The 27,236-nt window shown below is 41.0% G+C and overlaps 6 protein-coding genes, 1 long non-coding RNA gene and 1 other non-coding gene across 11 annotated transcripts in view; 5 read left to right on the forward strand and 3 right to left on the reverse strand.

The window, feature by feature from the left end:
• Positions 1-678: 678 nt before the first annotated feature.
• Positions 679-1,904, forward strand: LOC130687148 (lazarillo protein-like). The gene is made up of 5 exons (XM_057510297.2): positions 679-864; positions 1,180-1,307; positions 1,381-1,466; positions 1,542-1,643; positions 1,704-1,904. Exons 1-5 carry the CDS (start codon positions 730-732, stop codon positions 1,829-1,831), a joined length of 579 nt encoding a protein of 192 aa, XP_057366280.1. The 5' UTR covers positions 679-729; the 3' UTR covers positions 1,832-1,904.
• Positions 1,905-3,498: 1,594 nt separating this feature from the next.
• LOC130687064 (apolipoprotein D-like) lies at positions 3,499-4,582 on the forward strand. Its single transcript, XM_057510229.2, has 5 exons — positions 3,499-3,722; positions 3,818-3,951; positions 4,060-4,145; positions 4,212-4,307; positions 4,384-4,582. Exons 1-5 carry the CDS (start codon positions 3,594-3,596, stop codon positions 4,509-4,511), a joined length of 573 nt encoding a protein of 190 aa, XP_057366212.1. The 5' UTR covers positions 3,499-3,593; the 3' UTR covers positions 4,512-4,582.
• A 589-nt stretch (positions 4,583-5,171) lies between these two features.
• On the reverse strand, positions 5,172-5,928 carry LOC130686537 (uncharacterized). The gene is made up of 3 exons (XR_008999922.1): positions 5,813-5,928; positions 5,510-5,622; positions 5,172-5,277 (listed from the first exon to the last, which is right to left on the reverse strand). It is a non-coding gene; the product is annotated as an uncharacterized LOC130686537 (long non-coding RNA).
• Positions 5,929-6,076: 148 nt separating this feature from the next.
• Positions 6,077-12,337, reverse strand: LOC130687137 (dosage compensation regulator-like). 2 transcript variants are annotated; one of them, XM_057510288.2, is made up of 16 exons: positions 12,207-12,337; positions 12,030-12,128; positions 11,104-11,259; positions 10,992-11,030; positions 10,761-10,931; positions 10,514-10,706; positions 10,325-10,365; positions 10,028-10,257; positions 9,459-9,635; positions 9,207-9,404; positions 8,882-9,142; positions 8,507-8,809; positions 7,783-8,453; positions 7,295-7,724; positions 6,694-7,233; positions 6,077-6,612 (listed from the first exon to the last, which is right to left on the reverse strand). In XM_057510288.2, the coding sequence occupies exons 3-16, from the start codon at positions 11,189-11,191 to the stop codon at positions 6,385-6,387; spliced, it is 3,570 nt and encodes a 1,189-aa protein (XP_057366271.1). In that variant the 5' UTR covers positions 11,192-11,259; positions 12,030-12,128; positions 12,207-12,337; the 3' UTR covers positions 6,077-6,384. The 2 variants fall into 2 exon arrangements, with proteins under 2 accessions (XP_057366271.1, XP_057366272.1); XM_057510289.2 differs by lacking the exons at positions 12,030-12,128; positions 12,207-12,337 and having other exon boundaries at positions 11,104-11,375.
• On the forward strand, positions 9,817-9,933 carry LOC130687156 (U4atac minor spliceosomal RNA). Its single transcript, XR_009000066.1, has one exon. It is a non-coding gene; the product is annotated as a U4atac minor spliceosomal RNA (small nuclear RNA).
• A 629-nt stretch (positions 12,338-12,966) lies between the features above and the next one.
• LOC130686749 (26S proteasome regulatory subunit 4) lies at positions 12,967-15,073 on the forward strand. Its single transcript, XM_057509907.2, has 6 exons — positions 12,967-13,118; positions 13,439-13,728; positions 13,791-13,932; positions 13,991-14,341; positions 14,400-14,597; positions 14,663-15,073. The coding sequence occupies exons 1-6, from the start codon at positions 13,116-13,118 to the stop codon at positions 15,005-15,007; spliced, it is 1,329 nt and encodes a 442-aa protein (XP_057365890.1). The 5' UTR covers positions 12,967-13,115; the 3' UTR covers positions 15,008-15,073.
• A 311-nt stretch (positions 15,074-15,384) lies between these two features.
• LOC130686770 (transcription factor CP2-like) lies at positions 15,385-26,830 on the reverse strand. 3 transcript variants are annotated; one of them, XM_059494160.1, is made up of 14 exons: positions 26,689-26,830; positions 23,887-25,384; positions 23,122-23,200; positions 22,533-22,677; positions 18,564-18,638; positions 18,108-18,497; positions 17,866-18,010; positions 17,435-17,800; positions 17,249-17,359; positions 17,020-17,180; positions 16,869-16,935; positions 16,567-16,802; positions 16,254-16,498; positions 15,385-16,188 (listed from the first exon to the last, which is right to left on the reverse strand). In XM_059494160.1, exons 2-14 carry the CDS (start codon positions 24,664-24,666, stop codon positions 16,136-16,138), a joined length of 2,853 nt encoding a protein of 950 aa, XP_059350143.1. In that variant the 5' UTR covers positions 24,667-25,384; positions 26,689-26,830; the 3' UTR covers positions 15,385-16,135. The 3 variants fall into 3 exon arrangements, with proteins under 3 accessions (XP_059350143.1, XP_057365918.1, XP_059350144.1); XM_057509935.2 differs by having other exon boundaries at positions 16,869-16,947; positions 26,689-26,829; XM_059494161.1 differs by lacking the exons at positions 22,533-22,677; positions 23,122-23,200; positions 23,887-25,384; positions 26,689-26,830 and adding an exon at positions 19,235-19,921 and having other exon boundaries at positions 16,869-16,947.
• The window catches only part of LOC130686725 (probable serine/threonine-protein kinase dyrk2), a 49,562-nt gene continuing 48,009 nt past the window's right edge, over positions 25,684-27,236 (forward strand). Inside the window, exon 1 of the mRNA XM_059494159.1 lies at positions 25,684-25,687. The gene's annotated coding sequence lies outside the window, so the exon portion shown is untranslated. The remainder of the gene's footprint in view (positions 25,688-27,236) is intronic.

Below are 27,236 nucleotides of genomic sequence, written 5' to 3' on the forward strand. Positions count from 1 at the left end.
CATTTGTCAACTGAAAAAGCCCGAGGGTTTCACCTAATCTAACAAAGTAATTTAAAAACCACCTCTATTATCACTATCGTTTTATTTTATTTCTCACCTGCTTTATGGTTCCGAATATCAGACTTAATCTGTTTACCATAGTTATCCTACTGGAACGAACAAGGTAATTAAAATGCTAAGCGTAGATAAAATATATGTTAATACCAAGAAACAAATGCCACTATGAATTGTATGATTTTACCTGAACAGTTACAAACAAGAATACTTCCGAAAATGGGAAAATCAGCGATGACTGGGCAGCTCACAAGCATCTTTTCTTTTTTCGAGATATGGAATAACTTGTAAGTTAACGCCTGGCCGACATCAAATGCTTACTCGGGCAAGCATAAATTTGTTCTTCACACCAAAGACTAATTTCCTTTTTCGCTGAAAAAAAAAAAGATAATAAACAAATGCTACTGCAGGTGAGAGACAAGCTTCACGGTTTACGAGGAAACGTGAACCCTATACCTGTCGTTCAACATATGCCGCACGTGCCCTTTTTGTTTAACGGTAGTTTGACTTTGAAATTAAGTACTTGTTTTGTTTCGATTCGGAAAACCTGAATAGTTAGCTTTATAAGCTCTGGTACGGTCTAAGCGTTATAAACATAACCAGAAATAAAGACCAGTCGCTTTCATCGAAGGAAGCAGTGAAGAAGCTATTACAATCTCTTTCTCGATCCCGACAATGTTAAACCATTTGAAATTTTTTTGTTCTTTATTGATAATGATGTCTTGCTATCGACCGGTGGCGCATGGACAAGTTTACGCACTGGGTTCTTGTCCCAATCTCAACGTCGTCTCCGACTTCAAAATCGATCAGGTACGATTCCCCCGATTTTTTTGTCTTCCTTATTCGTCCATCAAGATAAAAGCATTAAATCCAAATACGTAAATTACGTAACACTATGAATCATATTTTCACTCAATAACGTGCCAAGTTTGGAAATGTGGCTTATCGCGCAACCATCCCGTCTAGCACCATTTCAAGGATATTATTAGATTTTCCAAAGCTTTAAAGTTTCAAATTTGAAAATAAAAGAAAAGAAAAGTGTAGATTTAACCATGGATAAGACACACACGTGCAACTCTTCTTTTTCTTTTGATTCCCGAAACATCTAAACACCAAATTCGGAAGTATTTGGGTAAATGGTACAGCAACCGCAGCTATTTCCCATTTTCCCAGTCTGGATTGGAATGTATAACAGCCGAATACGTAAAAAATGGAGCAAAGATAACCATGAAAAATGTCGGAATTAAAAAAATGTCAGTAAATAATTTTATACCGTCTTCGATTAAGTTACAAATAACTCATGAAATTTCGGTAACAAACTTTTAGAACGAGAACGAGATCGACGACGTCAGGTACTCTACGCCACGTACAGCCTCCCAACGGCAAACTAAGCGTGTCATTTTTCGGCGATCGTAAATATTTTTAGCAAATGCAGTATCTCGCAACTAACTTTCTAAATGGCAATATAATTTTTTCTTTCTGCAAAGCTACACAAGGGAACGCGAATTATTGGGTGCTGGACACGGATTACACTTCGTATTCTGTTGTATGGAGCTGCATGCACTTTGGAATTGAGCCCATCAATACACGTAAACAGCTTAATTATTTAAGGCCAGCTCACAAAATACGAATATCTATTATTGATACAGGAATTGTGTGGATCCTAACTCGCGAGCAGCATCCCTCAAACGCTACAGTGAACGCTGCATTGACGGTACTTAGGAAAAATGGGATCGATCAAAGTAAATTGCGGTTGACGAATCAACAGGACTGCTAGCCGTGCAACTGAAACTCATTTGGTACAATCTTGGTGGGATGGGGTGTTCAAATTGGTAAAAGAAAACGTTTTATTATTATTTTTTTTTAACCCAAGGGTATTTAAATGGTCATTCTGGAAAAGTTCTTTTATATTCCTGGAGGAAATTGTATGATGCAAAATGTTAATTTTGAAAGTTCAAATGTACCTTGTTTAACGTTATTTTTTTAAAATCCTGTGTTAACTACTAAGCCACCCCTTTAATGAAGATTTTCTGCACCTATGTAACTATAACATAAGTGTAAAAACCCAATCAGTTAATACATAAAATACGGGTATAGATGACGCAGTGGTCAGTTAACGGTTGTTTGATGGTAACAAGTTTCATCAGTGAAAGGCAGGTTATTCGGGAAATCGTTAAGTGCATATAGGGATAAATGTGGGGGTCAATTAACGGGTGCTAGGGTTATCTGGAGGCTCCTTTATTTGTGTTTTCTTAAATGAATTTTGAAGACACTTGGAAGAGATTGAAAGACCGATTGAAAAGCGTCATCACACAACTCCTGAACAACCGCATTTCCCTACAAAGCCCAATTATACTCCGAAATTGTACATGGTAAATGAAACTGTTCGATCGTGTACGAAAATACGAAATTCGAAAAATAGTCAGCGTCGTGCCAACACGAGCAGAGGCGTGAAAAATAAACTAGGGTGGGAACAAGGGGATTTGATTGAAATCGTAACTAAACATTTGCCTTATACCACAATGGAGCGCTTAGAACGCGAGTGCTAGAGAATCGGAAAGAAGACACAGAAGATTAAATATAAATGATTGCGAAAGATTCCTACCTTACTCTGTCGCTTCCACGCCTTTCATTATGCTTTCATAACAGGCAGTTGTCGCGGAAACACTCATTCAGGGAAACACGAACCAATCGTCGCAGACCACGAACCAATCGTTGCTGGGCGATTGTCTGCTGTGAGCCTTAAATAGAACAGTAATCGAATACCATATCGATTTCCATTTCTAGAGAATGCACACCTACATTTGCACCAAAATGAAATTTTCAATATAATAATGAATATAATAATAATGAAATTTTTACTTGGAATATAGCCTTAATTCCTTTAAAACGTACATTCCATATCCGTAGTAGCTAATGCGTTCCTGACCTAAAAAAAAGAAAACACCGTCAGTAATAAAATTAAGTTTAACTTAGTTGTTTGCATAAGTTTAACACCGTGAGCTCATGTTTGTTTAGTGATTAGCCAACTTTCAAAATAAAGGCTAAGAAAGTAGGCAACATAAGAAAATGCGGCCGTTTCGAATATTAAGAGATGAGGAAGAATTACTTTAGGGACTCAAAGCCTCTCCTAGCGTATGTTTGAAATTGTCGGTCAAAACGCAGCCATCTGATTTGGCACATCTTGAATGACCGACATAGATTCCTCTTGAATGATAAAAATGCAAAACATGTAGAACCCAATTGCCAGAATCATCTGAAGATAGAAAACCGGTATTGCCGTTCCCATATATGTTGGTGATTAACGGTTGTTTCTACTCAACCTTAAAACATCTTCTCTTTTTCTCTAAGCAAGCAACGTCACAGGAAAAAAAGTCATTCATATTGAAATAAGAAATAACCCCAATATGAAAGAATCCTACTTCATAAAAGGTATGAACGGTGTAACGGTCAGTCGACGACGGAATTTCTGCAGAGACAGACACCGCAGAAAATTTAAATTTTCGATTAACGTTTTTTAAAACTTATTTAGTGACGAAATGGTTAATTACTTCCCTATTTGGCTTCTGTTCACCGCCGCGTGCTACCATACATTTATACAGGCGCAGTTGTTTGAACGTGGTAATTGTCCGGATGTAAAAGCTGTCCCTGATTTCAAACTAAGTGAGGTAAGTCCCGCAGCCCATGGCAGGAAGTTAATATTAGTGCAAATTTTCTTTTTTTTCTTTAACTAACTTAAACGGATTACCTCATTTGACCAAAGTACACTGGGAAATGGTACGAAAATAGAAAAACCATTTCCAGGTTTCAAAACAGCATGGCACAAAGCTGTGCGACTGTCACGTTCAACGAAACGGATGGAAAACTGGTCGTCCAAAACAGGGGATTACAAAGACTGTAAGCCTGAATTGGATTAATTTTAAGTCAATCATTTGATTAAGATATTTAGAAAATGAAAGCAGCAAATTGGATAACTAACAACGCATTCTGTTTTCACGGTGTAAGGACCAGGAGAAATATCGTACTAAACGGAAAAGCACGTCATCCTAATCCTTCGAAGGGCGAGTTTGTAGTCAACTTCCTTGGAAATGGTAATTATGATCTATAAAGAATGAAGTTTAAAATGTCTACGATTGTAAAACTTTTTAAATCGCTAGCTTCCTACGGGGACGAAACGTTGATGATTTTAGGGACCGACTACAATTCATACTCTGTTTCTTGGAGTTGTGTTGGCGCAGGGCCAATGCATCTTTGTAAGAAGGATTACAGTAGTGGTTTTCTGCTGGAAGAAAAGTTAATTGATTAGAAATTGTATCATACCATTTTCAGATACACTTTGGGTTCACACTCGTGATCCAAATCCATCCAGAGAGACAGTAGATTTGGCGTTGGATGTAGTGAAGAGAAATGCCCTGGACGAAACTAAGTTGCTGATGACCAACCGTCGGAATTGTTAAACTACGTTTACATGGTAGAAACTCTTCATAGAACCTGCGGACGAAGAAAAACAACGTAATGTAATTAATTATTAAATGTTATTGTGTATCACTAAAGAAACATTAGTAAGATTTGAGCTATGAAAATGAATGTAACTCGCAAATATTATTTCACGTAGTAAAATATGCATTTTATGGCTCTTGCAAGGTTTTAGTTAATTAAAGAGAAGGTAATAAAGCTTAGAACGTCAAATCATTTCGTAATACACCTAGCTCTTAAACATATGAATACAATTCAATTTCACATATCAACGTTGTGCCCTTTATCTGGAAAAGGCGAACGTCTTCGTCGGGAGAGTAGAAACATATTTTTAGGTGCATATCATTGACCCAAAAACTATTGTTAATTTTTGGGAGGGCTTTCCCCCCTTAAGCAAGCGAGATAACCCTCTTACAGCTATATGTCATTCCACTAACATACTGCAGATTTGCATCTTTGCAGTATAACGAAGAGGAGATGTGAACTACTTTAAAAGAAATAATTTTTCTGTGTCCCCAAGTTGACTAGGATTCAGGCATCTTAAACAGGTTGTTTGTACGTCTAATAGATGTTGGTTACAAAATTTGTCAGAGACCCCTTACAAGAAAAAAGTACCTCAAGATGATGTCAGAAAATTTTCAGTCTCCGCCATTTCCAATTTGGGTTTCTGTTTATAGAGGAATCTTTGTGGAATCGTCAATGTCAATGGCTTCAACATCCCTTTACTGGCTAAATCCACTGAACATACTATAAAGCAAAAGAATTGACAGTGAAAATGTAAACCAAGGAACAAGAATAACAAGGTGAAAAGCAATTACTATAGAACATGTTTGCAAGTTGGTGCCTGATTTCAAGTATCAGATAATAGTATTATCTAATTAAAAGTAAACTTGGGCAAGCATCATTTATTTATTAACAAACTAGAGAAATACTTGAAGTGTTTGTATAACACAATAGAAGTTTTGAAAAGAATGATTACCTGGCTCTTAAATACAGTGGAAACTTTGTCACAATCCTTTCCTCAATTTTAGCTTAAGAAGCAAGAAAGCAAGTGTAAAAAGGTCAAGCCCTATGTACATGTCATCTGTAAAACTGTACAAAACAAATTAATCAACATGGAAAACAATTAAGTCCTTCCGTAACGAACAATCTTTCGCGTTTGCAATTAAAGTCCACGAGCTCATCAGCTTACTTTATTGGGCTGATCGTATCTTTCGCGTTTTTTTTTTACGAAAAGGTAGCATATATAGTAACATGAAAGACCGTAAACGTTTATGCTTACCTGGAAGCTGTATGACTTTAGGCACGTGGTGAAACAAGAAACAAAAGCCATAGAACAAAAGGATCAAAATTTAGGTTACAATTCGTCTCAGAACGATTTGTAGGTATTCACTAAACATGTGCTCGGCAGGAACTAAAACACGTGCAAGTGTGCAACTAAAAATGTGATGTAACGCGCGCCAAAATGAACATCCAAGAACAGCCATCTGGCGCCCGCGATGTGATGTAACAATCCAACGGCGCCAAATGGGTAAAAATTCAAACATTGTTTTCTTTGACCAATCTGAGTTGGTCGTTGTATTTGAGTAAGAGGATTTTGCAAAAGTTAGTACACAGCAACTTGTTTAACTTACTGAATTTCATTGATGCATTAATATCATATGAGGTACTGAAGAAACGTACACTAGATTTTGTCTTAGTTTACCGAGATCCAAAAATGAATTTCAACAGAAACATCTGTTTCACAAGGTTATCAAGTAAACACAAAGTCAAATGATTCTTTTAGGCAGCAAGGCTCCCACACATTCTTGGTGTTGACCTTTGAGAATCGTATCTGTTGCGCTTCTTGCGCTTTTAAAAACTATCCTGCTTGCGTACATACTCAGGAGTTGCGCGCCAATTTCCATTTACTCCCCGCTGACCAGCGTATCCAGGTGCATTCGGTTTAGAATATGTCGATTCGTTCCTACGCGATGAGTTATTTTGACTTATAGGAGAAGGACGGTAGCAAGCAGCACGGTTCTCGAAGCGGCCAAATTTCACCTCACTGTCGGATCCTTCGTCTGATGGACGTTTGTAATTCTATTTAAAAATTTTGAAAATTTACTATTAATAACAAGTTGATATTTACAAATGTGAATTTTTTAGAAATAACAATTTTACCTGACTGGCTGGCGAGCTAGGATATTCGGCGGCATGGAATTCACACAATCGGGAGATCATGTTAACAAGTGGACTCTGCATAAAATCGGGAACGGATTCGGGATCAGCAGATATTCTGGCAATGACTTCATCAAGAGCAGGTTTCAAAACCAACATATTCGCTACGGTTTGTGGATTTATCTGAAGATTAATCCACCCATCAAGGCGTACTAAACACATTCCTGATTCTGGAATGATCTGAACCCGTTTAGCGCCAAACAGAATCAAATGAAGTGGTGTGACTAACGTCACGTTCTTGCAAACGACTGTTCCAGCACGTATTTTTTCGCTGAAAACAAAAAATGGCAACGGAAATTCAATTTCATCTGATGAGCCGATGCAGTTGACGGAAGACTTATGGATCAGCGAAGGTCCTAAGCGCGCCTCGGCCATTTGTACTTTTCGTTTTTCTCTGTGGACGCATATGTTGGGGTAATGCCCGATTCCGATAAGGCCTATCACCGTATCTAATTCAGGATCATTGCCGTTCACCCTATAAGCCTTTAAAACAAAATGTTTCGTGAGTGGTTGTAAATGAACACTGCCAGAAATATAAGAATACCTTTGGAGTAAGACATGATTTAGGGAAGCCGAAACCGAGTAAAATGTCACGAAGTTGGCAGCGAGCATCGTGCAAGGCGCGGAGTGTTGAGTAGGACAGGCCTTTGGCTTCACAAAAGGCATGCAGTGAGCGAGGACCAGATTCGATCCGTACTTGATCGTAGGCGTAGAATGCAGCGAGCATGGCTACATGATCAGAACAACGGTTACCGGTAAACGATCGCTGAGTATTGTTGAGTCGTTTGTTAAGACCGAGGTAGAAAACATCAGCACTGACGGACTCACTAGCAGCAAGAACACACATTGCATCTCCGTGGCCGAAAAGGGCTCCAACGATAATCATTTTGGCGAGAGATGGTTCTACAGGAATTCGAGCCACTAACCTACCAAGGGCAGTTAATTCCTCTTGTGCGTTCAGGCACTTCATCTCTCTAAAAAAAAAGAAGAGCCCTTAATTACTTTTCCATTTTGAAATTTGATATATCATACCTGAGCATAACTTCAGCTTCTATAATTGCATCTATCGGAGGTGGCTCTAAAGCTTTACTTAAGAAATGAGCGATTGAGCCGAGACGAAGAAGTTTAATGGCTAGTGCGGTTTCATGAAGCGGTGAGCGGAGGATTTCAGCCTTTAAACTTTTTTCCAAAAGTTGAAAACGACTATAGCTGCATAATCGAAAAGCATATCCTGGACGGACTCGGCCGGCTCGACCACGTCTCTGCTCCAGATTGTCTTGAGCTGCCCAGACAGTTGCATAATTGTGCATATTGTTGTGCGAAGTAAAATGTTTGACATTGGCGCGACAAGAATCGATGACGAAGACTACATCATCGATGGTGATGGAAGATTCAGCAATGTTGGTGGCCAATATGACTTTCATTCTCCGCTCGGGGGCAGGTTGAAAGACACGTCGTTGATCTTCTCGCGGCAACATCGAGTGCAATGGCAGTAGGAGATAATCACTAGCATATCGGCTTTGTTGCAAATGACGTAACAATGCGAAAATGGTACTCCACCCAGGAAGGAATATAAGAACAGCCCCAGGAATTTTCATTTGCCTTATGTGAATAAGTAATTCTTCAACCAATTCGAGACAAATTTCTTTCTCATTCAATAGAGCCATAGTTTTTTTAGTTTCGGGTGAATATTTTCCAATCACCTAAAAGATAGCTTATTAGTTTCATCTAAAATAAAGGGCACAACAGATTTCACCTTCAAATTCATATTTTCCTCTTCTTCCTCTTCTTTACGCTGGTAGTTCTTTTTAACCTCCTGTCTTGGCCGAAAGCGAAGCATTTCGACGCAGTCCTCCAAGTAATACAGTTGAACAGGGTGAACTCTACCGGGAATGTCGACTACTGGGCACCTGCCAAAGTAGCGGCTAAAGAGCGATGTATCAATTGTGGCTGACATTAAAATGACGCGAAGTTCTGGATGCCGGTTCACCAAATCCCGCAGCATTATCAATAAGAAGTCGGTGTTGGTATCACGCTCGTGTACCTCATCAACGATAACCTAATAAGTTTTATTGGTTCACAGATTAAGTCCGATCTCTCTAATTGACTTTTAAATAGTCATATAAATTACGTGCGATACACCATGAAGGCCACGTTCTAATCTCCGGAGAAGTACCCCAACCGTGCAGAAAAGAATTGCACCATAAGGACGGGGTAACGTACTTTCAAACCGAACGCTGAAACCAACAGATTCGCCCACCTCCTCACGTCGTTCTGATGCGACACGTTCAGCCACGGATATTGCCGAGATTCTACGAGGTTGTGTCACAATCACAGAACACTGTGCACCCTCCTTCCATCGTAAATAGTCGTCTAGAATATATTGACAGACCTGTAAAAAGAAGACAGGAAAAGGTTAGAGTCCATTGGAGCTAATGTTTTCCATGGGGGCTTACCTGTGTAGATTTGCCGGAACCGGTGTTGCCACGGATTACGACGACCGAATGGTTATACAGGGCATCCATAACAGCGTTTTTGAAGGCGTAGATTGGTAAAGATTTACGCTCTTCTAATGCCTTCTGAAGACTGACATCGGATTGTATGCGACGCTCTTGCCTTTGCCATAAGTCTTTGCTTATCGTATCCATTGACGTCTAAAAATAAAATGTTTAATTTGGTTCAATAAAACTTATTAACTCTTTAAATACCGTAGCAAAATATCCGCGTTCAATAGTACTAGCGGTCCAGGTGTTCCAGTTGGCAGAGGGAGGAGACCATGGAATGTCAATTGAGCTACAACGTGAATCGCCTTCATCCCCGAGGCGCATCGCTTTCGGTGCAAGTCGCTCATCCAACAGAGTTTGTGGTTCTATTGGATTTCTCCTCTAAAAATAAATTCAAAAGGAAAAATGAACACCGTTCCGTCCGATAGCTGCTCGCATTTAGAGGGACTATAACTAAAGTGGAGCACAAAACAAACTAAAGCTGCTTCATTAAATGTCAAAACATTCGCAAATGCTGTTTTTACATTTGAAAGTATAAAGGCTTCGTATGGTACGAACACTAATTGTCCTTATCAAGTGGGAGCTCAATACTCAAGGATCGTCTGGTGAGAGTATTGATGCTGAAACCATATTAAATCACCGTACCCGGCATTACGTCCGTGGTACAATTTTTGGAAGGCCCTCCTTACTTTACAGGAGGGCAAGCAAATATTTCATTCTAAAATTTAAAAGTTAGCAGCTATTTACAATAATTTAAATAAAGAAATACGTACCACAATGTTGGGTAACAAACGATGTTCCATTATTGTTCTATTTAATTCTTTTTCCAATTCGTCGCGAAGAATTACGGGAAAAGGTTTCGTTTCCACTTGCACTTTTTTGCTACTCACAGTAGTTCCAGCCGGGCCGATGAATTTCATTTCATATAACTGTCTTACAATCGACAGGGCACACGATTTGGAGGCGAGAGCCTTTGTCCACCCTTTTTCTCGTGCGTATATCTCTAGAGCATAAAATCATTCTTTTTAAGTATGTAACGGAATACGGGACAAAATTATTGATTATCTTACCTCTACCACGAAAAATAAAACTCATTTCGGCAAAGAAGTTCCTGTGAAAAAATTCAATCATGTTTTAATAAAAATTCAATCATGTTTTAAGAGTTCTAAATATGATTGTCTAGGTTAAAATTAATGTGTCGAAATCTATCCTACTATCAAACTGAATGACAAAAATGGGGGTTAAATACACAAATTTACTTTTGATGATCCGGGCCGTATGATTCGTAAACATAATCTGCTTTAATTCTATTTTCCATCAGAAACGGGTGCAGTTTAGCCTTGGCATTTTCAACCGAGTATCCTCCAACGCTGGATGGAGCAGGTTCTCTGCATAATTGCGAATATTCATCCGTTTGATGGACGAATCTTCCAGTAGTGGCAGTGTCATTACCTATTTTTAGAAAATTGGAGAAATCTGTCAGCATAGTTCTATGGCATGTTTTACCTGAACTACAATGTAGACCCATTTGTCTCACTATGCTTGCGGCATTTCTATTGGGAATCTCTTCTGCTTTCATGGCTCCCTTGTAAACCAAATGAGCAACAAAGCTGTTGGCTGCATTGGCTTGTGCATTCCTTTTTGAAGTTGATCTTCCAGTTGCAACATAATGAAATCCTAAAAAACCGACAATAAACAGTGATGTTTGAACAAAATCAATACAGTTGGAACACTCACCATTTACACGTAATTCACAGTAATAGCCATTTTGATCTCCTAAAGCACCAAACAGGATCATAGAATAAACTGAACTTCACAGTTAGAAAAAAAACGTAAGATTTCTTGATACCTAGGGACTTGACATCATAAACTGGCGGAATTCTGTAATTTTTCATCAAAAAGGCATACAAGAACTCTTTGATATCTCGCTCTCCCATTTCGACGCCCTTACGAAATGGGAAAGCTGTTCTATAAACCGTAGGTCACTTTATGTCGTTTGGTTATCCTAAGATTTGATGTTATTATAAGTAATAACAAGAAATATGTGCAGAATTCTTTTCTGTGGAAAATGTTTAACTGTCAGGACTGAAATGCTTTGAGCTGTTTCCTACATTCGTCTGCAAAGGAGTAAATCAATGGTAGGACTAAACAGACGGCATCAAGGATGGAAAATAAATTACTCTCAAAAGTTTGAATAGATCGAAATATTACTGCCTAGGAGAGAGCATGACTAGACTTTGTCGTGTTAGGGACTTCAACTAACCTCAATAGAACAATGAGATAACCATAGAGAGGAGTCATTCACTGGGTTTCGTTAAAAATTACGTTATGCTTGATTGCGCAGTCTGTCATAACCTCATGATGTTTCCCTGTAAGGTACTAACAAAGTGGTAAGCTCCCACGTCTATTCTACTACTCTTTTACACCAGGTGGTCAGATATTATGGGTTCAACACGCGATACAAGATAAACGATGTTAAAGGCTGAGATTCAAACGGCACTTCTTAGCAAATCAAAATCTTCCATGACTATGTTCGTGACTATGTCCGTACTATGTTTTTAATAGCAAACGTTGGTAGCGAGGAAATACAGCATAGTCGGGGAGAAGATCGATAATCGTGAACCGGTTTACTTTGGGAATGAGTTGTGCAACTTGCTTGGCAATTTTTTGCATATCTTTAACACCTATTGAGGGCTTCTCATTTCTATGCATATTAACTGGAAGTCCTGCTAAACTTGAAGCTAATTACTATTGGTTCCCCATTTCTTTAATTACCTTGAGAATTTTTAGAAGCAAAGCTACTAGAAGTAGACCTGGTAGATAGATTTCCATTGTACAATTGAGACAAATTTCATCTTAGATGATGTTCAGGTTCTATGATGTGAATTGAAGTATAAGAAATGTTATAAGGTAGTAAAGAAAGCACTGTAGGGACAAATGAAATTTGTTTACTTGTGCAATATAATTTTTCAGAATGGCCTGCTGGAAAAGACCTATCATTGGTTCAGTGTTCCCATTTCTTGTCAATGTTACACTTGTTGTGGAGACGAATGTTTAAATTTGATATGAAACATTTGTGGCATTGTGTTGACCTGTAAATTTTCCAAAATAATAGTTGAACCTGTGACAGATTCCTTGATTTCAAAACAGAGCTACAATATAACCTGAAACAACAGCTATGTTGCTGGTTTTATTACCAAATGGTTATGAATTTCCTTACTAATCAAACTTGTTAGGGCTAAAACGGTTAATGAGGACTTGAGGCAAAGAAACCAAAACGTGCTTCTTTATGAGTAGACGACTGTCCACGTTTAGTTGTAGAAAATCTGATAATTCGCTACACGAAAATGGAACAACATACTTTTTGCTGCTTGCATTTTGAGAGACACATCGGATTCATAATTGCGAACTATGAATACCAATCTACGGTTGTATTGTGGCTAATGAAAAGAACGATGAAAAAGGACGAGTGTGCTCGTATTTGAAAACAAAGAAGAAACAAAAACCGCAGGAAAACGCAAACAGCGAGAGTGCCTAACTTCTTTAAATTGAGCACTATAAGAAACAAAACGCACAAGGGGTAAAAATTTCTTTATGCGAAAAAAATCACATTTTACATTATTTTTTTGGCATTTCTAGACAATTTTTGTAAAACAAAGAAATTAAAAAGTTCTACTTGTGATTTTCAGATACTGTTTAGCATTAGAGTCCTGCATGACACTGCGGACTTTGCCGAGAAGGAAAAGCGACAAGGTTTTCCTACTCAATAAAATTTTTAAAATTTTATTGTCACTCGTTAGTAATTGAAGCAGCAAAGAAGCAATAAATTAATATTGCGTCATTGAGTAAATAAGCAAAAGAATGGTGAGTAATATTCCATAATTGGCATCTAACTTTTTTCTGTAATATTTCATTAATCTAAGTGGTTTTCGTTAGACGTTTTCGAATATTTGCAAAACACCGACGGGTTAGATACCTAGCTTCTTCATTTCCAATTAAAGCGTAACGTTGTTAAGCCTATAACGTTTGTGAATCGTTGCGAAACTGGTTGTATAGCTTTCCCTGTTTGCACCCATTTCCAATGCATCATAGTAGCAATGGAATCCATTACCATTAGAACAAATTATATTAAAAAATGGTTCATTGAAAATGTTTGATGATGAATCCTTATGAATTAATTGCAGGGTCAAAACCAATCGGGTGCCGGAGGAGGTGGAGCTGGGGGTGACAAGAAAGAAGACAAAGATAGAAAGAAGAAGTATGAACCTCCCATTCCAACCCGAGTTGGCAAGAAAAGGAAGAAGGTCAAGGGACCAGAAGCTGCAACAAAGCTTCCTCAAGTTACCCCACATACAAGATGCCGCCTAAAGTTGCTCAAAATGGAGAGAATAAAAGATTACTTGTTGATGGAGGAAGAGTTCATTCGTAATCAAGAGAGACTCAAACCCCAAGAGGAGCGTAATGAAGAAGAGAGGTTTGTTATACAAGATATTTGCCAGGTGTGTGGTGTAACTTATTACCTGATTTGCTTAATAGGTCTAAGGTGGATGATCTGAGAGGAACACCCATGTCTGTGGGCACCTTAGAAGAAATTATTGACGATACCCATGCTATCGTCTCTACGTCAGTTGGCAGCGAACATTACGTCAGCATTCTCTCGTTCGTGGACAAAGACCAGGTAAAATGGCATCTTTTCCCTCATAAGGTAGTGAAAAATGAATACATTTTCATTTCAGTTGGAGCCTGGTTGTTCAGTGTTACTGAACCACAAAGTCCATGCCATTGTCGGTGTTCTCAGTGACGACACGGATCCTATGGTAACTGTAATGAAGCTGGAGAAAGCTCCTCAAGAAACGTATGCGGACATTGGTGGACTTGACACCCAGATCCAAGAAATTAAGGAATCTGTTGAACTACCTCTGACCCATCCGGAGTATTATGAGGAAATGGGAATCAAGCCCCCCAAGGGAGTCATTCTTTATGGTGCCCCCGGTACCGGCAAGACATTGTTGGCTAAAGCAGTTGCCAACCAAACTTCAGCTACTTTCTTGCGAGTTGTCGGCTCTGAGTTGATCCAAAAATACCTCGTAAGTTTGACTGCAACTAGTGAAAGAGCGTAGAATCATAACTTTGTCTTGTTTCTAGGGCGATGGTCCCAAGTTGGTTCGAGAACTCTTCCGAGTTGCCGAAGAACACTCCCCTTCGATCGTCTTCATCGACGAAATTGACGCCATCGGTACTAAACGTTACGACTCGAATTCTGGTGGTGAACGCGAGATCCAGCGTACCATGTTGGAGCTATTGAACCAGTTAGATGGTTTCGATTCCCGAGGTGACGTCAAGGTAAATTTTAATATGGAAAAACATCTTGAAGGAAAGAAAATCGTAATAAATAAATACTTCTTTAGGTCGTCATGGCAACCAACCGAATTGAAACTCTGGATCCCGCTCTCATCCGTCCTGGCCGTATCGACCGAAAAATAGAATTCCCCTTGCCCGATGAGAAAACTAAGAGACGCATCTTCCAGATCCACACTGGTCGCATGACGTTAGCCGAAGATGTCAACTTGGAAGATTTGATCATGTCCAAGGACGACTTGTCGGGTGCTGATATCAAAGCCATTTGTACCGAAGCCGGTTTGATGGCATTGCGAGAGCGGAGGATGAAAGTTACCAACGAGGACTTTAAGAAATCGAAAGAAAATGTTCTGTACCGCAAGAAAGAAGGCACACCAGAAGGTCTTTATCTCTAATTGTGACTGGAATTTGTATGGTAAAAGTACCACGGTTAAACTTGGAATAAATACGAAAAATTTGAACAATTTAGAAGTTACCAATTTTGCAATCTTCTACGTACAGGTCTCTCTGCTCTACTTTCACCAATATGCGTCAAGTTTGCTGCATTTTGTATTTCTGGGCTCTTTCCTGAGACAAGTTAAAAATTGTGCTACCGAACTAAGCGATAGGCTGGCATTAAGATGGGTGGAGGAAGGGAAAAAAACGTTACATATCACATGAAAAGATTCAAGAGGAAATGAAGGTGTACATGTCCGACTGACATGTTCTATAAACGAACAACCCCTATGTTAAATTCGTTTATTTTTGGGGGGCAAAATTTCCAAAAAGGAGATAACGAGATCTTGGCCATGTATTCTTATTTACTTTGCAAAGATTGTGTTTGATAACCCACCCAACGAAGAAGTAGATTTGTTTTTTGTAAAAAAGATAAAGGGGGGAGGAAGTAAGACAAGTATTACAAGTCAACGACAAATCATCAACCGCTTCGACTATATCATCAATCATGGTCAAGATACGGATAAACCCTCTCCCCGTGAGACACAAACAAGATGATAAAAAAAAAGGAAATCAACAGTGCTGGCGAGAACGATAACAGGAGAATTGTGTTAAATGGTTTGTTTTTATCTCCTTTTGTTTTGCTACTGAACAACGGGAATGACACATGCGTGTAAAATGAAAATGTGTTTTGTGTGTGTGTGGGTACACGTTTAAGAAATGGAGTCTGTAAAGAGGGGAAAGGATGAGCAAAACAAAATGAACAATGATCATCATGACAAAAGTCAGCAAGTACGACATTTGATAAAGGCACTTACGAGGGGGATAGGGTCTGTTGGACCTATAATGCGTAGGAAACAAGAATCTATCTCTCGGCAAATATTTTCGTGGAGACTTCCAGGCAAAAAGAAAACAACTTGTCAACCATGATTTTTGCTCTAGCTAAGCAAGTAAAATTTAAACAACAGAAGAATTGGGGGAGGAAAGTGATGAAGAAATGGCGAAAACAAAATTGTAAGTTTTTTTTTTTAGCTTGTGGTGTTGGTTTTCTGTCAACTTACCTGCAGGGTAGGTTTGCAATACAAAACCTAATGAGGTGAAGTCGACTTAAGCAGCAGTCGATACCGGTCGCTAGTTTGATCTGAAAAAGAAAAGATGTTTTTAAGAACCACTGGATATTGTAGATCGTGACGTCATTGGTGTTACCAGGTAGTAGTTCGACAGTGTACATAGATTCGTCCTTCATGTTTTGAACGACTTCGTCAGTGACGAGGACGTGGATTCCGCAAGGTCCTTCGATGTAAACGTCCAAGACGTGCTGGGACGACAATTGCACAAGGGCGGCTAGTTTGTTTCCGATCTCGACGCAGGACAAGTTTTCTAAAAATATGGCATGGAACACCTGGCTCTGATCCTGCGTCAAGTAGAGGGTCAGCCTCGGCGCCAAGGCTCTATTTAAAAACAATAAACGATTCATAAATCAATCACTGTTGAGAGAAAAACAATCAACTCGACATACTTGGCGTGAAGAGCGTTGAAAAGTCGGATACCGTCGGCCAGACCACAAATTTGAATAAGGTCGTCGCGTGTCAACCTGAGAATGTCGGCTCCGGCAAAGCGAGAAAATGTGCGGGCGTGGCTTGAGAATCTGTTCGTTTGCAGCCACTGGGCCGTCTGCTGAGCGCTTGCCTCGGCGCTTAACGGCTGTAGGTAATACTGGTAAACGGCACTATTACCACTTCCGATCATAGATGTCTATTGATACATAAATATGATAATAAAAACATAATCATGAACATCTCGCAAGCGAATTTGACTTACAGGGCTTTCGACATTGTCTGTATCGTGTCCAAGAGGACTTTCACTCGGGCATCCTTCACTGGTAAAACTTTGTGATTTGCTGCGATTAGGAACGTCATTTTAAATCATTAATAGATGTTGAAAAAAATAAATAAATAAAAAGCGCTCTTACTGTAATTCAGTAGGGCTGTACGTTCGACTGGCCAAAACAGCCGGTGGAGTAACCACAGTGGTTGCGACAGCCACCACTTGAGTCGTCTGGCTGCTGCTACCGTTGCTGGTTGCCGTGCCTACGGGCACGATTGCTGACGTATAAACTAATTCCAGCGGTATCTATTGATACAAAATAAACATTTATGAATAATCTAAATTCATACATGGTAGAAATATGAAGGACTTACTTCTGCTAAAATGGTGCATTCACAAGATGGTTGGTACTTTTCCTGTTCGGCCATCGGTCGCTTATAAATCTTTTCTCTGTCTTGTTTATGTTTTCGATCCGCTCCTTTCAACTACAATTGCAATTTAAAAACCAAGAGTCATTAATCATGTAATTAAAAAAAATAATAAAATAAAAAACGCAATACCTTAAAAACTTTAATCTGGCAACCTGCAACGTGCAGACGCTTCGGGGTGCCATCGCCATCACCGTGAGAATACGTTTCCACTTGAATGCGGAATGGAACACCCTTCTCACCGCCGTGTTTCTTTGGCGTGAACTCTGTGCTGATGCAATTAACTTTGATGTAGACGCCCACTTCCTTGGTGGGATCCCAAGCAAATTCGACGACATTCAAGTTGCTATTGTCCTGGACGACTTCGTAAATGCCGTAGGATAAGGGCACGTCTATCTCGACGATGCGATCGCCCGGCCGCGACATCCTCCACGCAGCGATCTGTTCACGTTCCATGTACTGCAGTCTGCGTTCGTGAAAACACAAACGTACGACGCTCTAAAACATAATTCAATTAGAAATTGTGGAATTTTTGGAAAATTAAATTTCAAAAGAAAACTTACTCTGAGCAATTTTCCTCTAAAGTTGGACAGATCGCCCAGCTTCTTCATTTTAATCTCGTAGGGTTGCCCCTGGTTCAAATAAGTCAGAGACTCTTCGTTGACCTTGGTGGCAATCGACGTCGCAGCAGCCAACACGTACTGGAATCTAAACGTAATTCAGGTCAATTAGAATCAGACTTTCCAAACTTGATAAATCATTCATGAAGTGGAAATGACGAAGGGGACGGGGGAATTTTTCCAACCTGTTGTCGGCATTAGCGTCGGCCTCGTTGAGTCGATCGTATTTGTACTTTTCTCCGTGATAATTGGTAGCTCCGACGCCAGTTGAACCTCCTTGCTGATGGAGTCCACCAGAAGAGGACATGCCTTCGTTGGATGATGATGACGTCAGGCTGGAAGCGCTACCCGTACCAACACCGCCCGTGATGGGCCCAGCTCCTCCAACGGCTCCACCGCCTACTCCGCCGTCCTGACCACTCCAGCTCGAATGTTGGTGCAACATGTGCTGGAACGGATGCGAATAGCCGCTCTGGTCGCCACCGTGCCCGTGTCCAGTCAGATGCGTCACGGTACGGCCTTCGCTGGATGCCCTTTCCGTCGTTTGCGGAGGCGACGGATTGGCTCCGACCCTTCTGTCATGTGAAAAATAAATTAAATGATGTCTCCAAAAAATTTTAAAATCCTCTTAGAAAACATACCCATGATCTCCATTGGGAGGTGACGGCGCCTCTTGTTTGAATCCAGTCAATGTAGGGAGGGCCAGCAACGCCTCACTAGAAAAAGAATTAAATTTATTTAAGTCGCGTACCGATACGACAAAAACTATCAATTACAATAAAAAAAATTTCAAGAGAAGAAGAGGGAAAATATTTTCTGAGAAAATACGCCGAATAAAAAAATCAAGAGACACACAGAGAGAGAGAGGGCTCCAATAAGAGCGGAGCATGTGATATCGAATACGACTAGCTTCATTTTCCATGCATTTCACACAGGCAGCGGGTCGAAAAGAGAGGCCCGAATCGTGGCCGGGAATGAAAAACTATACATCACACATAATCAAGTGGATAAATAAAAAGGTCTGCAACGGCACGGTGGGGCCAAAAAAAAAATTAAATAAAAAAAAAAAACTCGTCCCGAAAAGTTCGGCGATCGTAATTGGACGTCTACTCTCTTCACTACTTTTTTTCTCTCTTTCCCCGATAGCCATTGGAAATTCGGTTCACACCAGTTTTGCCTCCCCCCATTTTTTGTATGCAAACTGTGTTTGGATAAGACGGAAAAAAAAAAAATTGATGACGTGATTCGAATGCCCTCAATTTCTTCCCACACCACACGCAAAAATTGAAGTTGATGGTACATGTCGCTATACCCTTCCATTTCCCATGGCGATGGCGAAGTGGATCTCCACGAGGACGACACGGGACTCGACCGTGAAATCATCTTGCGCCGTGTCAGCTCGAGAGCAGACGGTGACGAAGAAGGGGCCGGATAGTGGGCGTAGGCCGAAGACGAGCAAGCAGACGATGTCGGATGATGTCCGTTGGTGGTGGCCGAACCGCCGTTGCAGCCAGCGCTACTGCCGTTGCTGCTGTAATTGTACGAGTAAGGATGGTAAGCCGTATTGGAAGTGGCAAAGTGATGGTGGTGATGGTGGTGGTAAGCTGCAGCTGCTGCGGCCGCCGCAGCGGCTGCCACGGCCACCGACGGATGGCCCGAGTAGTGATGGGGCGAAGAAGAGGATGAATACGGCGCCGGAGAGTTACTGGCGCAAATGGAATTCGACGACGAATTGAGGGTGGACGACGTGCCACACAGGGGGGCAGCACCACCGCCTACACCACCATCAGCCACGTGATGAACGTGGTGATACGGCGTGTAATGGTGCAGCGGCCCTGCCGTACCGCTGGCGCTGTTGCCGGCCAGTCCAACGCCGGCTGATGACGATGCGAATGAAGACGTTAATGAACCGGGCGGCCCGCACGGCATAGGGGCCACCGGCGGGTACGGTGAAGGTATCGGAGCCACAATTGAAACTAATCAAAACACACACACCTCCTCTTTTCGCTAATTTTCTTTCGAGTTTCACGCAGATTATTCGGACTTTTTTTCTTTCACTAAATGGCGAACTCTTCACTTGAAAATTTCTTAACGCCACATCGTTTTTAAAAAAACTGCGCGTTTCAATTTCAAAGGGTTGAAATGTCTAATGGTCAAAATGGATTTTCCTCAGTTTTTAACCCGAACTGTGTGGCGCTGTAAAATGAAAGCAGAGAGCCGATCGCCGTGGTCAGGCACGTTCGGAAGTCAGGTAAAGACTAACAGACAATCTAAAGGACTGGCAGTGCCTTTCTCCCTCAAGCCTTGCACCACACGTACGTACACATGTAGACGACCACAACTACATCAAAACAAAAGCTAGTTAAAAATAAAAAAAAGGGCAAATGAGCTCGTCCCCTTTTCAACATCCGACTCCTTCATGAGAAGAAGAAGAAAAAATTAAAACGAAAGGAGCTTCTTCAGGACTCTATCGATGTAAGCCATCACCTGTTGATTGGCATGGGTATCAGTGCTGTGTGAGGGGGGAGGATGGGTCGAACCTTAAGGCCATTAAATCGATTTTAAAATTTAAAACGAAATCATTTAACGACTTCATTACAAGAAACAAATAGACAAAAGCTCAAACGATTTGAATTGAAACACACGGTGGAAATGAGATGCTGATGCGATTAGATGAATTAATCCCTACGCCCTATGCTGACAAACCGGAAGTCCAGCGTGATCCGGTGTAAACAAGATATTCCGACGATTGTGTCACCTCAGTAAAAAAAAAAATATCAAGAAGTTTTGAAATTCAAGATGTTGAAAAAGAAGAGAAAAACGTCCAGAATACGTAATGCGAAAATCGTTAACAAACTCGAAAATCCTATCGAAAAATGAGTACTAATAACAAACTAAACAGAAGATAAAATAAAACAAACGTCTGGACCTCGTAGAGAGAAAGTTTCACGTAAAATAGACGAATAAAAAAATTCATTTAAGAGACTTGATTAGCTAATGAAATAGCGAGCGCACAGCTTCCTGATGGAAGTATATTAAGGAACTTGGAAAAAAAATATATATATAAATACAACTCATTAAATACCACAATGAGTCGGGATCTCTTTTACGAACGAACGAAGCGCCTCTGAAAAACAAAAAATTAATTTATTTGAAACAGAAGGCTCGGCTGACCAGACCCGGTGAGAGAGGTAGTCTCGGGACCGACGCAATTAAGAAGTCGGCCAGCCGGTAACGAGCCTCGGATAAATCATATACGTTTTGCTGCCTGGCCCGTTCACCATTAAAAAAAAAAAAAAGAATTTTCAAGAAATATCCCCACAAAAAAAAAAATCCCTCATTTGTGAAGGATATATTTTAACGTTTCCGGTCGGGATAGCCCGTTAGTGTAACTCAACCAAAAAGAAAGAAAAAACTTCAATGGAGTTTTGATCGAATAATTTTGTTGTCCCTGAACGTACGTAAAGGTCCGTCCTGCGTGAGGAAGTTGTAGCTTCCAAATTTTCGTATCATTAGCTGCGCGGACTTCAATTAGGGAAACGAATCGAAACTGGCGATAGAACAAAGAAAAACAAGGCGCTGCAAAAGCGACAAAATGTGTCCCGACATTTCGATTTTCTCATTACCAGAGACAGGGAAAATGAGGGAGAACAACAACTGGAAACTGTTGTGCAGAAAGGAGATGACACGCGGACTGGATAATAAACCTTTTTGCGGCTCTTGCTGTTATCCTGTTGGCCGTCTCCAATTTCAATTTCGGCTCATTACGGAAGCGAAAATAATCAAAACAAAAAAAAACTGGAAGGAAAAGCGGGGACCGTGTGCAACAAGAAAACGCAGTAAAAATCAGATCTCTGCCCTTTGCCAGGGGTTTCAAATGATTTGGCCCCTTTTTCTTAACCGACATCTCGTTAGTGGCTCATTAAAAGAAAATAGACTCGAAAAGAAAATGAAAGGGCGTCATCTTTGAGGGCCACAGACGTACGGTAGGCAATGAATAAAAACGACAACGCCTTCCTCCACCCTACTACCCCCTTTGTGAAAACAAGAAAAGTCCCTTCACAACATTCACAACTCGAAAAAAAAAAGGGTTTACTATCAATGACTTCATTTGTTATTCATTTTTCCTCGTAAAAGAGCCAACTTCCTCCCCTCCCCTTGTCAACGAGTATGGCCGTGTCGAATCATAACATGTTCGATTTCTTTCTTTTTCCGAAAGCCAAATGCGTCGTGATTATGGCGTTCATTAGTCAAACTATCGTTCAAGAGAGAAAAACGTGCCATCCCACCGTGAAAATCTAAAAATCGGAGGAATTCAGTAGCACTTTTCAAATCGACCGTATCTTATTGCCGTGTGTGATGTTTAAAGATATACTACTACGAATAAATCAAACATGTTGCTGCTCATTTAGAAGAAAAAAAAAATGCTGAGATCATTTTCTGGATAGAGCTAAAAATGGGGGGGGGGGGCCTTTTCGTCTAATGAACAAGTGTTATCTGCACGGACTATCAATTTTCGTCTTTCAACAGACGACGAAACTAACCAATGAAGCTCACAATGGATTGAGGTGTAGGGTGGGAAAGAAAAGAAATGACTTTGGAAGACTGACCTCATGTTGTACGATGCGACGCTGAGATCAACTCCCAGGCCGGATAGGCTACCGTCAAAATCAGCCGCTAGGTTGTCGTCAATATCTTCTAATCTCCAGCCGGCCACTCGGTTGTTCATCGACGTCCCATGAAAATGTCGTTCACCTGCACATAAAAACAATTGCACAAAATTGGAATAAAAACTGTTTCGAAATTACTTTGAAACTAAACAAAAAAAACAAAAACAAAAAAAAAATCAAAATTGCAACAGGCGACACCAGCGCCAACAACATTAGCGGCGAGGTTATGAACTAAATGAATTACAAGTCAAACTATCAAATCTGATGTGTGTTTTGAAGTTTTATCGTTAGACATACCAAACACGACCCGTCTATTTTTTCCTGCTTTTATTTTATCTTTTTCTTCTCAGAATCGAAGACGATGACTTTCATATGGTGAACATCTCTACCATTGTGTGATTAGTAAAGCACGACAGGTACGAATCATAAAGTTAACCAAAAAAACTAAAATAAGGGTGGACGCGAGTAAAAAAAAAAGGAGGGGGGAAAGGTAAAAGAACAAAACGTCATTAGGGACATTTATAATTACCCGACATGTGCAATGGCGGCGTATCGCGGCAAGACGCGCTGGCCCGGTTTCGAATTTCCATCACGTCCGAAGCGTGCACCTACGCAGCACAAAATAAATAACAATGAAATTGATTTCTTTTTTTTTTTTGTTTAAATTCAATTCAACACTTTGGAAAGTTCAAAGATTACAATATTATCGACCCCCCTCTACAAACGCCAAATAGACCGCTGTACAAAAGGGTAAAAAAATAAAACAGGAGAAAGAAAAGGAAAATGCGCGTTTGATTTTTTATCACGACGCGTTTATCCTGGACGTAATCTCGCGATACAAATATTAGCCAACTCGTGTGATAAACGCATCAGATAATTAACCTCTTTATTTGCTTGTTAAAATATGGACGATAAGCTATCACCATCGCCGACGTGAATTAACTTGAGATTCCACCAACGCTACCAGTCACCCAAGGTTTGTTAAAGATTATGACGTACCCAACAAAACAAAACAAAAAACGAGATCATTTAAATGGACCATCCAGCGCCATATAGTTAACAACGAACGGCCGCAATCTGTTCCCGTCATAAAATCATTCGAAAACGTTCGGAAATTTGGTAATTTCGTCAGGCCCGTCCGCTCTCAACGGCACACGGTGGCGTCTTAACACTCAAGGACGAACATGCAACGATTGCGTCAGGTATCTCGCCCCCCCCCCCAAAAAGGTGTCCATTTTTTTTTTTACAAATGACTACATTAAAAAATTAAAATAAATATGAAAAAATCACTCACGTCCACGGGTGGTGCTGGCGTTGCCAAGTTGCCGTCATCGGGCAGGTCCGGAGGATGGCCGCAAGCGGAATCTGCCGTGCTGCTGCACAGGCTCTCGGTGCTGCCGCCACCCGAGCAGGAAGGCGGCCCGAAAGAGCGCGATTGATAGAACGAGAAGCTGGGCACGTAATTGGAGGCGGCCGAGAAACTGATTCCTGCCGACAACGCGCTGCTGCTCGTCGAGGTTAACGTCCGCGAGGAAGTCGAAGTCGTTCCAGTTGCAACTGTCACCGCTGGAGGGGCAGTGGTAGGAACGCCGGCGTGATTCGTCGGCTGAATGGAAGCCGAGGGACGGGCCTGTCCCACTAATCCCATATGACGCATGTCTGACAGTGATATGGTGTTGCTTCCGCCCGAATTGGCCGCATTCTCCGGCAACAGAAACTGTTCCAAAAGCTTCCTCTTGCGCGACGCCGCGCTTCCAGTTTGGCTCTGCGTCAGACGGGAATTGGCCGTCATCGACAAGGCCGAAGAACCGCTATCACTGCGGGCCAAGTGCCTCTCCACGCCAGTGGTCGTCCATTGAAACAGATCCGAATTGTCGGACGCGTTATCGCTGGACGAATCCGGGCTGGGCGAGGCGGGTGCGATGCAATTGGCCGATTTGGCCGGACGCGGTCCGCGCAAACTGCTGCTGCTACTACTTCCTCCTCCTCCTCCACTAGTCGTCCCACCACCAGCCACGGTGGATGAGCCCATAGCGTGCAAACTGCTGGATGCCGATGAGACACGTCGAGGCATTATTGTGACCACGGAATGGATGGTTGCTGAACCCGTTCTCCAATTAACAAATTTTTTTTTTTGTACAACAGCGAAAAAGAAGCAAAAAAAAAAAAGATGGGATTTCACTTTGTCCTCACTTTGTCCAACTGTTTACAACACATTATTTCCAGTTTTTTACGGTAATTGTCTTCTTCCGATTTTTTGGCGTCCGCCCGTTCGAAAAAAAAATGAATGACGCAATAACGGGTGGAGTGGCGCTAAAAAAAAGGCAGCGAATAAACGCAGCCTTTATGGTAGCGATGAAAGAAGATTAGGATGGAGAACAAAGAGAAGTGGGAAAGAAAGAGGCGAAGGCGGACGCGCAGATGACGCCGGGACGGAAGGGCAATTCAGGAGCGGCCCAGCGGAGATGGGTGGTGAGCCCGGGCCGCGAGTCCTGAACATCCGGCGTGTCGTCGACGTCGCCTTCGACGGCGTTCGCACAACAACTCTGACCCGCAGAAGAACCGCACATCACGGCCGGATTTGCACTTTTTCGATTCTCAAGCCACACACTTGCGGCGTGTTGCTCCTTATTTTCTTTTCTCTTCAAAACACTAAACGATCGGCACACTCACGAAGGAAAAAAAAACGATATAAAGAAAAAAGGGGGAGGAAAACGAAATGCGGGAATTTCTGATGGATGACACCCCCTCAAAAAAAAAAAGTCCTTATCGGCTGCTGGTCAATAGATAATCTGTAAAAATATCAAACAAAAAATGGGGTTTTAATACGTCAACTGCAGAAAATGGGTGTGTAGATACATGTGCGTAAACGGTCACAGATTTGCAACAATCATGGCCGACGACATTGATAAGAAAAACGCACCACTTGCTGGATAGCAACAGAGGCAGACAAGAAACATGCAACAAACTAAAGCAGCAAGTTCTTTTTTGTCTTCTATTGTTTTAGAAAATGGGCGAAGGGTTTCCCCCAACGCCTCGGGCGCGTTCGTGCCACGAAGCGGGCTGATACGGTTCCCCGTGGGAACGGGTCAGACGTGAAAGTCCCTTGATTTTCAATTCAAAACCATTTTATGCAAAAATCTACAAAAAATCGCGGGAAAGATGGGGAGGGGGAATTAAATTCCCATCCATTTTTCTTACTTTACAAAATCAGGTTTAGTGGTTTTTAATTGGTTTAAGAGAACAAAGTGAATTCAAAACGTGTCCTCTACATTTACCTTCGGGAGTCGGGCAAACTTACGTCCGAATGCGAGAATCGACTGACAGACTGTGAAATGAATTTTTCGTTATGTCGACACCTTCCGAGAAGAGCATCGACTATACATACTACTAGATATCGACAGAAATGTATTGGTGCTAGTGTGCGTTGGACGTGAAGGATGGGAGGGGGGGGGGGAGGTGGCCTTTGTCAAGTAATCAGCACACGTCATCTGACCCGCAGAGAAGAAGGTGTCCATTTCGATGGCCAACCATTCGATATAGGACCTTCTTTTTCTACTCTTAAAAAACCTTTTTCTTTATGTAACTTTGAAAGTTTTAGCTGTGGAAATCAATGGTTGTCTAGAAACAGAGACTGTGTGTGTGTGTGTGCGACGAGGGTCGATTAAAATAAACAAAATAGAAGACATGGGCAGTCCCCACCGCATTTTTGGTCTTCCCCCAAGCAATTTTGTTTTCAAACTTCTTATATACCTGTTTTTTTTTTCTTATTTAGATTTTTCTTTTTTGTTATTTTCGAAAAAAACACACGAGCTTGTTGCTAGGGCTCCTACGAGACATTGAAAATGGTTATGTACAATGGGGAGGAGACTGAAATGGGAGCCATTTTCTTCCAGGAAATATTTTGCTACTTGTTTCTAGTACGTGTGCAAAATTGTGACGTTCATTCGGCCAGATGTTCAATGTTTCAAGTTATGGAAGAAACGAATCGACACTCAACACACACACACACACAATGGCTGACGATCAAAACATGGTTTGCCTAGTCTGACTGAATTGTTTGGTGTAGGAAAAAAAATGGCGTAGAAATTCTTACCGTTTTGGATCGAGCATGCAACGATGAGCAGTGAAACTGTAATGTTGGCGGAAAAAAACAGAAAAGATCAAGTTGGACCGTGTGACTTATCGAGGCCAGCAGACCCGCGAAACGGGAGAGGGATATGCACGTCCCTTCGTCTAAGCGAAACTTTTGCTCCATGCCAACAACGTTGCCGTTTTCCATTTCGTTTTTGATAATCATTTTTTTCAGAAAATAAAATATTCAGACAAATTACAGCGTTTCCAGTTTTCACTCATGAAATTATCGAATTACAATTCAGTCAAAAAAGAAGCTTTTAAATTTGATTTATTATTGAATTATTAATGAGAAATTATATTCATAAAAATATCAATTGTTAGCCGAACTACGAGGATGTCATTACCTAATGTGGTTTAGCCTACAAAAAGCGGAATTAGGCTCGAGACTTACCAATGCAAGTTAAAAAGCTTCTCAAATGCCTTTGCCCTCTGCTTTCAAACAAAAGACTAAAGAAATTCTGGGTTATCAAATAAACAAACAAAGCCTAGCAACAGACATCCGGCGAA

This window comes from Daphnia carinata, chromosome 2 (genome assembly GCF_022539665.2).
Source record: "Daphnia carinata strain CSIRO-1 chromosome 2, CSIRO_AGI_Dcar_HiC_V3, whole genome shotgun sequence".
Lineage (NCBI taxonomy): Eukaryota > Metazoa > Arthropoda > Branchiopoda > Diplostraca > Daphniidae > Daphnia > Daphnia carinata.